The 11152-nt window shown below is 45.5% G+C and overlaps 1 protein-coding gene across 4 annotated transcripts in view; it reads right to left on the bottom strand.

The window, feature by feature from the left end:
- Nucleotides 1-3120: 3120 nt before the first annotated feature.
- SLC22A16 (solute carrier family 22 member 16) overlaps nucleotides 3121-11152 on the bottom strand; it is a 41119-nt gene continuing 33087 nt past the window's right edge. For 2 of the 4 annotated variants that reach the window (XM_078054874.1, XM_036075344.2), the window contains 3 exons: nucleotides 10439-10548; nucleotides 9285-9384; nucleotides 3121-3486 (listed from right to left, as the gene is read on the bottom strand). In XM_078054874.1, coding sequence (XP_077911000.1) covers nucleotides 3277-3486; nucleotides 9285-9384; nucleotides 10439-10548 — 420 coding nt within the window. In that variant the 3' untranslated portion in view covers nucleotides 3121-3276. Of the gene's footprint in view, nucleotides 3487-9284; nucleotides 9385-10438; nucleotides 10549-11152 lie in introns of those variants that run through there. The other 2 variants (XM_078054875.1, XR_013441162.1) reach the window with 2 other exon arrangements.

Below are 11152 nucleotides of genomic sequence, written 5' to 3'. Positions count from 1 at the left end.
TCTCATCTTCACAGTCCCATGAGGGACATCTTATTTTCATCCTGAATTTTTACATGAGAAGGCTGAGATAAAGAGAGGTTGATTTGCCTAAGTGGGAGGGCGTTCTTCCCCCCACTAGCCTCTACCACCTCTCACAATAACTGCCTGTTGAAGTCAGGTGGATGCCTAGACCTCCGTTGAACGGATCTGGTGACAAGGTCGCCTGCCTCAAGTTCACCTACTTGTGTGTGGCTTGTTCTCTGAGCTTCCCGGTGCTGCGGTAAAGTACTCCTTGAAATATTTACAACTAGAGACAGATCTGATGTGCCAGGACTTGGTTCCAACTATTAAAGATATCTAACATCACCATTTTTCAGGTATAAAATCAGAAGGCTGTGCATATTGAGAAATGCTGGAGGAACAAAGTATGTTTGGCCTCCTGTATGACTAGTATTTGTAATTGTTATGATGAAAAGCCCAATTTTTTTCCCAATACAGCTTTTTTTAAATCCCTACTGATTTAAAAACATTTTTTTAATCGAGATTGTTGGATATAACAACAACATAGAAAAACCAATCACCTCCCTTGATGCCAGCAATAAGCAGTAGAAAATATATTAGAAACTCAGCACTGCTAGTGAAAAATATATATACCCCAAAATAAGTAGAACAAGAAATGTGCATGATTTGTGAACTGCACTTCATTGAAAGACATTAAAGATAACCTGAGTAAACGAAGACATAACTCACGATAATGGATGGAAGAGTCCATACCAGGAACAAGGTAAATTTTCCCTAAATTAATCTAAAAATTCAACTCGATTCAAGTTGAAACCGTGCCGGGCAGTTTCCGTAGCATTGGTGGGAGTGTGGGCTCCTGGGTTCCTGGTCAGCAGCAGAAATGTGATTTCTGCCCGCGCAGCGGAAGCCGAGAATAGGGGCTTGGGGGCTCCCAGCCCAGCGCGGGCAATGGCTTCCTGGCCTCTAGCTAACTTCTCCTTCTCCATTTTGTTCCACCAGTCTTCCCCACGCTGTTGTAACTAATTCCCAGTATTAAATTCTTCTATGCCGGAAATAGCTCGGAGGGTTTCTGTTTTGCTGACTGGACTCTTAATACAGAAACACGTACATGGGTGCTACAAACTGAACGTTTGTAGGGTCCGACGAGGCGGAAAGAGCGGGGTTCTCGTGATGGGGTTAGTACCCTTCCGAGACACCGGAGAGCTCACTCTCTCTCTCTCCTCCCAGCATAGGTGCACGGAGGAGGCCAAGTGAGCACACAGAGAGACCCTGGCTGCCCGCAAGCCAAGAAAGAGGCCTCAGGATGAAACCTACCTTGCAGGCATCCTGAGCCTGGAGCCTGGAGCTTGGAGCCTCCAGAACTGCGAGAAGTATCTTTCTGTGGTAGAAGCCCCCCAGGCCGTGGTATCTTGTGATGGCCGCCTGAGCAAACTAGTACGGATCGTAAAAAAAAAGTCAAGAAAATATCAAAGATTAACTGAGAGGAAAAACCTAAATATCACTAGAAAAACAGGCTGAAGGGAAAGGAAAAAAAGAAAAAGAGACACAGTAAGAGGTGAGAGGAAGGATAAAGAAATATCTCCTTCTCATATCCTCTTGTTGATTTGTTTTCTTTCACAAAGGGAGAGAGGTTTGGGGGGTTATTTTTTGTTTGCCAAGTGAAGAACTGAGGAATTATTCAGGGAACTGAATTAATATAAAAGCCTAAATAATTCAAGTCAAATCCCTTTTTTCCTCTTAGTAATGCTTTTTATTTTTTATTTTATTTTTTAATAAATAAGAGCAAGACAGAGCAGAGAGAGAGCACAAACAGTAGGGAGGGGCAGAGGGAGAGGGAGAAGCAGGCTCCGCACTGAGTGGGGAGCCCGATGTGGGGGCTCAATCCCAGGACCCTGGGATCATGACCTGAGCGGAAGGCAGACGCTTAACCCACTGAGCCACCCAGGTGCCCAATAATGCTTTTTAAACAATTATATCTATATAGTTGTCTTAATCCTCCTTTTACTTGCCTCTGCTCCTGACACTAATACTTCACCAATTCTAATATATTAGACATAGGCGTATCCAACAGCTAAATTTCAAGAGCAAAGAAAAAAATCATGATGAAACCATAGGAAAGAAAAATCCCAAACCTATGGCACACTTGTCTGAAATGTGTTTCTCTAACAGGTAAGGTAATGCCATAATTTTGCTGTTGAAATATTCAGGATATTAAAGTGAACATATGTGCAAAATATGGTTTTAGGTGAAGTTGGGGAAACAAAATTTAGTACTTAAAAAAAGAGTGAAATCTTCCTGTAAAAAAGATTTTTCAAGGCAAAAATACTTAATTTTTTTTTTTTTTTTACATTGGTAACAGATCCAAACGGTACTTAAAGTCAGTTTCCTGGATGATCTGCAAACAAAAATTTTGCAATGCACTAAAATGCCACAGCTTCTCTGTACTGTGCAGGAGACTTAGGGAGAGAATTTGGCAACTTTAGGAAAGATAAGAATGTCAGAATAGAAAACTCACGCCTGGCCCCGAGCAGACAGGTGCCCTTTAACTAGACCTGACACAAAACACGTTTGTATGCTCATTCAAGCCCTCTTGCCTCAGGGCGCAGGGAAGCAAGAGACCTTTTTCTGTAGCTATTATTTTTATGGTTAAATTATGAAGACAAACATTTTTTGACAGGGCATTTTTTTAAGATTTATTTAAATGAGAGAGAGAGAGAGAATCTCAAGCAGACTCCCCACTGAGCGTGGAGCCCAAAGTGGGGCTTGATCCTACAACCCTGAGATCACGACCTGAGCTGAAACCAAGAGTCAGACGCTTAACCGACTGCACCACCCAGGTGCGCCGACCGGGCATTTCTGAATAAAATTTGAATTTAGAGCTATGATTCTCATAAGAGGAGAAGGAATATCAGAAATAGAATCTTCAAGGGGCTTTGCTGAAAGCTCCCATGCCCTCTCTTCCCAGTCCCCAGGGGGCAGGGGGACCCTGGTCCTGATGGGAGGGTGTGATACTTTCTCGGGCCTGCATGGCTGGAGGCAGGGGGACGGTTGAGAATCAATAACATTTAAGAACAAATAGGGAGAAATATTTTATGGCAGTAATAAAGCAGTGTAAAAAAATGAGAATTCTCATCTTGGTTTTATTTCTTTTACTTTTACAAAACAATTGTTTTAAGATTTCCTTACAAAAAAAATTTTAAAAGACATACAAATGACATTCAGGAGATGAGAATAATATTCCTCTAATACCAAGTCATTAAAGTAAACACAGCACATTTATTCACCAAGACCAGAAACCCCGGAGTCAATGACTTCCATTTTTTCCAACACAGTATTTTTGGTTGTGGGAAATAATTTGCCTGAACTCTCTTTTTCTGTATCCTGTTTGGCAGCCTCCTCCCAAGTCGTTGCCAGAGGCATCCCCATGGTTTCTGGAAGCATTAGCGATAGCACTCCACTTATGAAGGCCAAAATCCCAACCAGCAGCTAGAAGGAATTAAAAGAACAATAATAAGTGACATATCAAGAAAGAAATGTATCCTTCAGAGAATAATAATTCCTGAACTTTTTCAGAGGGCAATAACATTAAATTGGATGCAACAGTTGTCATTTTTACTCCCCGGGGAAACCTTGGGTTACTTATGCGGTCCCGCAGGATTGCCCTTCGTTAATCCATTCATTGACCACCATGGAGACCTACTCAGTAAATCCCAGTTGGTGTCTAGATCAGTGCTCTTGCAGGCACCATCCTAGGAACGGCGCAGAGAAAAAAGTCCCTGTCCCATCTTCCCAGACCCCAGAGAAACCCAGCAATTGAAACTTGGGGTTGGGACTTCATGGTCAGAGACTATCTTAGTCAAACCTGTCCCTGCCCCCCAGATCGGTACACGATCAATATCAACAGATGACACAGATGAATGAATGAATGAATAAATGAATGAATGAATGCACAAACGAATGTTTCAATGAACCAAAACCTACAGAATTTAGGGAGAATCAAACAAAGGCAAATGGAAACTAACTGCTACTTTGGGGGGTAAGGGTCCATGTGATTTCCTAAAAAATTCAGTATTTCTTTACTTTCCAAATTTTCACACCAAAAAGGCAACCTTTTAGATTAGCACCAACGTGTTTGCCTTTAAAAATGCAAATCACATTATCCCAATTTTACCTCAATTTAAAAAACAGCAATTCGCATTAAGAATTAAAGTCTGCAGGGGCACCTGGGTGGCTCAGTCGTTAAGCGTCTGCCTCCAGCTCAGGTCATGATCCCAGGGTTCTGGGATCCCGACCCACATCGGGCTCCCTGCTCCGCGGGAAGCCTGCTTCTCCCTCTCCCACTCCCCCTGCTTGTGTTCCCTCTCTCGCTGTGTCTCTCCCTGTCAAATAAATAAATAAAACCTTTAAAAAAAAAAAAAGAATTAAAGTCTGCATATCTATTCTCAGTTGATCCTTATGAAGATCCTGGGTGGATTCTAGAACTAAATCTCTACACAGTCTATAAAAGTGAGTTCCATCCTTACATAATTTAAACGCCTCCAGCCAAAATTACTGCCTGGGAAGAGCCCATAAAAATAAAATAAGGCACGGTTTTCCTGCACACTTGGTGCTTTTACAACCTCGGAGAAGGAGAAACCCGCAGCACACAGTGCCTCGGTGGCCTGATGCAAGGCCCCAGTAACACACGGGACCTGGGAAGACGGGTTTTTATTTTGTTTTGCCGAACGCTGATGACCCTAACTTTTAGAAATACTTGAGCAAGCTTAGAAGCAGTCACAGAATTTAAAGCAACATTCCAAAGGACGCTTAAAGGCCTCTTCTGGTGCTTCCAGACATAGCAGGTCTACCCACTGAATAAGTCTAAACCAGAACTAGAATCACTGGAAGGACCAAACCAGGACTGGATTTTTCTTTTTGGCTTGGCAGTGAGAAGGATAGGCAGGACACAAACCCATCACCCTCCACCTCCCTCCTCTCTCTCAGCATAAGACCTGGTCTCCTGCCACCCAACCAGCTCCCTCCACCCCCTCAAGCATCCTCACAAGCCCCTACCCCTCATTCCCCACCTCTCGCTCCCCCTTCACCCTCTCCAGACCCCACTGCTTCTCACCTCCAAGGGCTGGCGGTGGGGGGGGGGGGATGTTTGGAGGGGGGAAGTGTTCCTCTATCAACAGCCCTCCCTCCTCCTCACATGTTTTTGACCTTTTCCTTTCTACCAGTTACTTTCCTTCAGCAAAAATAACAGTTCTTATAATCTCCGTGCCCACTCCACCTGGGAACTTGTTCCTGCTACCTGCTACCGGTTACTTAAACTTCCTGCTCCTCAGTTTTCTCATCTGTAAAATGGAAATAAGAGTAGTACCTGCCTCAAAGGATGGTTGAACGAATTAAATTAAATGACCCATCTAAGGCACTTAAAACAGTACCTGTCCACATGGTAAGTTGATAAATGTGACCCTATCATTCAAAGAAGCCAGAGAGGCCCCCAGCCTCGGCCCACACCGCCCAAGTTGCTGGCCCGTCCGCAGGCCCTCTCCTGCCGTCCACAGAAGCTGCTCTTCCCAGGCCACAGACTCCTAGCTGCCAAACCCAACACACCCTTTCCTGGCCTATTCCTTCTTAGCTGCCGTCCTCTCCCGCCGTCCTCTCCTCCTCTCCTGCTGCGGGGTCCTGGTCACATCCCCACCTCCCTGGCTGCAGCACCTGGGCCCTCCTTCCATCACACCTAAAATGCCATTGTTCCTCTGCCCTTGAGCCTGCTCACCCCCCCTCACCGCTTCATAAACCCACTCCCACACGCACTCCTGTGCCCTGAGCTCCAGACCCGGAGAGGCAGCTGCCTCCCAGACGCCTCTGTTGGCCGAGCGGCAGGGGCCTCCCACTCACCACACACAATCCCAGTGCACTGTCCTTCCCCAGGTCAACCTGTCCCTCCTTCTGAATGGCTCTGGCACCCCGCCCCCACTCCCTACCTGCAGCACACCCAGCTGGTCACCAGGTCCTGTGGATGCGACTTTTCCACCCTGTTGTCTCTAAGTCACCCTTAGCACGGAGGCGTTTCCCTTCTGACCTCCTTTGACATCCCTGCCTGTTTTTCTAGATGATTCCTGACTTCCATAACCCACCCTGGTGTTAGCAATGAGCTGGACCCCAAACCCAAACTGGCCCTGTTCCTTTTTCCCTGTAAGCCTTTGCCTTCCTGTTCCCCCTGCCTTGAATTCCCTTCTCTCTTTCTCCTCTGGCCGACTCTTACTGGCCCTTCCAGACATAGATTGAAGGTCCCCTCCTCCAGGAAGCCTCCCCTCTGGCCCTAGCATGGGTTGGTAGCCCTCTCCTATAACCCAGAACCCTAACATTCCCCATGTACAGCCCTCATCTCTGGGGCTTGGGATGGTTTGCTCTTCCGCCTTCCCCACCACACTGGACGGACGTTTCTCAAGACAGAGGCTGTTTCTTTCATCCCTGCTCCATAGCACCTAACAAGGAGTTAGTTCAAAAACAACACTCAGTAAGTCTTTGCCAAACTCATTGAAGAATACAAAACTGATAGGCATTAGTGTCCGCTTGTTTTTTAGATTACTAAAACAATGGTCGATAATAAAAGCATCAGAATGAGTGATTTTCACGTGCTTCTTTTTGAAAGAAAAAAAAACACAAACTTATCTCCTAGATCAGCATTTCCATTCCTCCAAATGAAAATATTGGCTCCCTAGTAAGTTTGACACCCATAAATAAGCTTAATGAGAAATTTTATAATTTATTTTCTTACTCATTAAAAACAACAAGCAACATCTGTTGCATCCAGAGGAAGGATATTCACAGAGTATCTCTGCAAATAACACAAGACTCTGCTGACAGAGGTTGTCTTGGGGAAAGGGGACTGGGGCACTCAGGGTCAGGGTGGAGGACCTTATTTCTCTGCATTCCCTTTTGTACTGTTTGTTTAACCTGTGTGAAAGGCATGGTATTTGGGTTTGAATCCAAGTTCTGTCCCCGCTGTGACCTTGGGCTACTAATTACTTTCTACACATCAGTCTCCTCATCTGTAAAATGAATCTGCATTCTATGAAGACCAGTTTTTGTAGTTTAGCATAACAAGTGCTATTTAAGTACCTGTTAAATAAAACTTAAAGTCCCTTTTGACTCCATAGCCCCTAATTGACTATTATGGATGTCTTTTTTTTTTTTCAAAATCTTTATTTTGTTTTAGTATTTTTATAGCAGTTTGCTTTTATAGATTTATCTATCTTCTTCTGTGTGTTTCAGCTTATTGGTTTCAAAAATGCCTTTTCCACTTTTATCTCCTATTTACTTAATGAAGAGCACAAAGAAGATGCTTCTAGAAAAGCCCATGCCCTAAAAAGGATGGTGGACTCTTCCCTGTGCAGGCCGGACAGCCGTATCATGTCTCAACCTCAGAGTCAGCCCCTGAGAGGGGCTGGCATCCCAGCACCGCAATTAAGCAAACTTGACCGAGTGCCTGTTACTGGGACGTGAGAGAGATCCAGGCTAAGCCAATGATTCCCAAAGAGTAGGTGCACACCACCTGTGTGTGCAAGGTGATTTTTAGAGAGCACCACACGCTTTGTTCTATGGTGAGGTCTCGTTACTTTACTTTAGAAAAACATACGACTAGCATAACAGCCATGATTTCGCTGATGGTATTGCTGAAGACAAAGCTAATTTTAAAAAGCCAGTCTATTTGATTTAAAATACCAATTAAGTGATAACATGAGCGGCACACAGAGAGAGGGAAATGCTTTGCCGGATGCAGTCGGGATCCCAAGTGCCCTGTCCTGCCAGAGTCCAACAGCTTAACTAGGGGGACAAAGACACGTGTGCAGACCATAAGGCCGGACTGTGGCTCCACGTGGGCTGGGAAAGCAGCAGACGAGAAATGCTACACAGATCGTGTGGAAGGGAGACGTGGGGGCGTGCGATCCGGGTGTCTTTCTCAGAGAAGTGGGGTTTGCTCTGTGTCTTCAAGATACGTGCAAGTTTAGCAAGGGCAGTTGGGAGAAGGCTTCTCTGCAGAGGGGATGAGGCACAGGAGGAGGGCGGTGCAGCGGAGAAGGAAGTGGGTGAGGAAAGGAAAGAAGACGGGCGATCTGCAGGGGTTCCATCTGGAAAGGACTTCAATATCCAGCAGAGCTCGGATTTTCTTCTACCCTGAAGGTGACGTGGCAGTCGGGCCAGAGCTGTGGTGTGGCAAAGGCTTCTGATGGGGTGGGGGGAAGCGCAGGGAGAGGATCTGGGAGGCAGAAGGTGGGGGCCATTGAACTGGAAGCAAGCAAGCTGGGGCAGTTTTGAGAAGGAAGGTGAGGGTTTGATGTCATGGATGGGGAGGATGGGGGGATAGAAGAACAGGTCAAATAAAACGCAGATGCTCAAGTGTCATGCTGGAGGCCGCTAACTTCTATTCCAAAGTGGGGGGCAGAGGACAAGGGCGTTAAGGCACAGACCAGTCCTATCTGGGAAAACCTGACTCTGTCGTGAGATACTCCAGGAAAGTATCCATGAGACCAGGGGAAGGATGGGTTTGCAGCGTGGAACGGAAGTCAGAAAGGAAAAGAGGTTATCCATGCAGGGACTGGGGAGGACTGCCGGGATGGCTCTCAGAGAATGAGTCTAGTTAAGGGAAAACCAGAAAAAGAATGAGGAGCACTGAAGACAAAAGAGGACAGCCTAGAGACAGCATGGCAAAGAAGTCCAGGAGAGGGCACGTGGAGGAAGCGGGAGAGGGCCGGAGATCCAGGGCTTTCCCCTAAGTCTCCCAGCACCCCCAACCCTTGCCCGCTTCCCTAAGCCCCCACCCCTGCCTGTCTCCCACCTTCCTCCTGACCAGAAGCCTCCCCCATGAAGTGCCTGCAAGTTTCAGGTAAGCTGGAGACCAGACCCCTAAACCTCTCCATCCTCCAAGCAGCAGGCAGCCTCCAGAATTCACCTTGACCGGCAGGCACGCGGTGGGAACCCAGAGCCGACGGCGGGATGGGCCAGCTGCCTGGGAGGCCACGGAGACCTGAGCTCTCCCTCCGCAGCTTCAGGAGCTGGGTGGCCAGAGGTCCTCCCACAGCAGACACAATTGCACTTAACGGCTCACCGGAGGCCAAAGGCAATCGCCCAACACAAAACAGCAACCACCGCCCTCCTTACCGACCGCGGAGCTGGTAATAAAGTTCCCATAAACCTCCATAAGTGAATTATAAACTGGCTTCCAAGAAGTACAAAGACAGAAGGCAGTTAGCTGCTCTGCCTCTCTGCTGTCTCAGTTCTCTGATTCACACCTGTGGTAGGAAGGTCCAAGCGCTGGAGAGAGAAACCCAGAACGGGGCCACGATGCTTCCCACACGGCTCACCATGCTGCCGCTTCCCACGGCCAGCGACCTGCAAACAGGAGGAGCATTAACACGGCAGCCAGAAGGACAAGAAAAAGAAAAAAAGACTGCAGCCGGATCACAAGCCGAGCAGAGCCCAGGTGCGCAGAGGGAGGGGCCGCCTGCAGCCCCGCCCACACTCCCAGCGGAGAAGAAACATAATAAAACTGAAGCTCGGCCTAATATACTGGAAAATAATTTTACACTAAAGTTTCGAGAATCACTTGTGATTTACATCCACATTCTGTGAAACAGTGGTATATACAAGCATACAGATCGTTCAAGACACTTCAAGACCAAAAAAATAAAAATAAAAATAAACCATTCTTCCTCTGCTCTGCAGACGAGGCCCTTAGTCTGTTCATTCAGGCTAACGTTGAGAACAACATTGGTCTTCTAGAGCAGGAAGTTGTTTGCGGTAGGGAATGGACGGGAATGGGGAAGAACAAAAGATTTATATCTATGGAACATTCTATTTCAACTTTTTAAAGACAAGCAGTATCTTAATGTGCTTTTCTTTAAAAGCTATATAAGGTAGCCTTATGGAATGTCTAGTAAGAAGGAAAGAATGTGCTTTTAATGTGAATAAGTATCTCTTTTTAAGCCAAGGAGAGAGGCCCCACACAGGAGAAACCAAATCAGCCAAACACCTTGATCTTGGACCTCTAGCCTCCAGATATGTGAGAAAATAGATTTCTGCTGTTTCAGCCACCCAACCTCTGGTGTTTTGTCATGGAAGCCCTAAAAATTAAGACAATGGACATCAGAACATTAAGAGACACATCCTAAGAAAATTAGCCTTGAGTCATACGGAGAGTCAGTGTAAGTCAATTGTACTTGAGATTATAGAGTGTGATTTCACAATAATTTCTTTAATATCCTTGCTAATGGGGTGTAGACAAAGCCTCAGATTCAGAATTAGCATCATCGTGTGACTTTCCCATATCTCAGAGCTCCAGCAACTGCTACAGAAAGAAAGCATTTCTACTCAAAGGTCAAATATAATGAAACGACGTGTAAGCAAAACATAACAAGAAAACAAAAGAAAAATAAGTAAGTCTTACCTTACCATGGTTGGATACAGCTCTGCCGTATAAAGGTAAATGAGGCCAAACGATGCCCCTATGGCAAATTTTCCAGCCATAGTCACCACCACAGTCCAAACAAAGTAATCCTGAAAAACCATATGTTAGCAAAATAGACCATCATGAGTAATATTTTTAAAAGAAAATATAAAATCTTAATTATTATTTAAAACTTTCTAATTATCCAATATTGTTCAGAACAATGAAAAGTTTTATCTCTGTTTGAATTTATTTTGTAATCTCTACTCATAGTCTGTAAAAGCTTTTCATCTCCCTGAAATTTAGAGAAAAGTTTAATTGTGCCTCCCCTCCAGCCTTGGAGATGTCAAATGACCCAATTAGAAAAGCCATTTGCAGAGACGGCTATGAAGTGAGACACGCCCAGATGGTGCCGGTTCCAGTAGTAATCGACCCACTCCTTCTGGAATTGATCCAAGCAGAATGAATCAAAGAGCCATAAAAACAAATTGGGCCCTTTGTGACAGTAATCCTCTAGCTTATAAATTATTTTCAGAAAATAATTGGAAAGTGATAACTGAGCTATTAAAACAGATTTTTTTTTTTTTTTGGTCAATGCACCTCAACAGGGATACTTCTCCACAACTCCAACTCAGTTTCTGCTGTCCCTGATGTGCCCACGTCCAGCTGTGGCTCACATAGGCCTCCCGCATTCCATCTTTCCTCTCCTCTCCT

The sequence above is a fragment of the Halichoerus grypus genome, chromosome 9 (genome assembly GCF_964656455.1).
Source record: "Halichoerus grypus chromosome 9, mHalGry1.hap1.1, whole genome shotgun sequence".
NCBI classification, from domain to species: domain Eukaryota; kingdom Metazoa; phylum Chordata; class Mammalia; order Carnivora; family Phocidae; genus Halichoerus; species Halichoerus grypus.
Note: the sequence above shows the minus strand (reverse complement) of the source record. Positions and strands in the feature narration are given on the sequence as shown.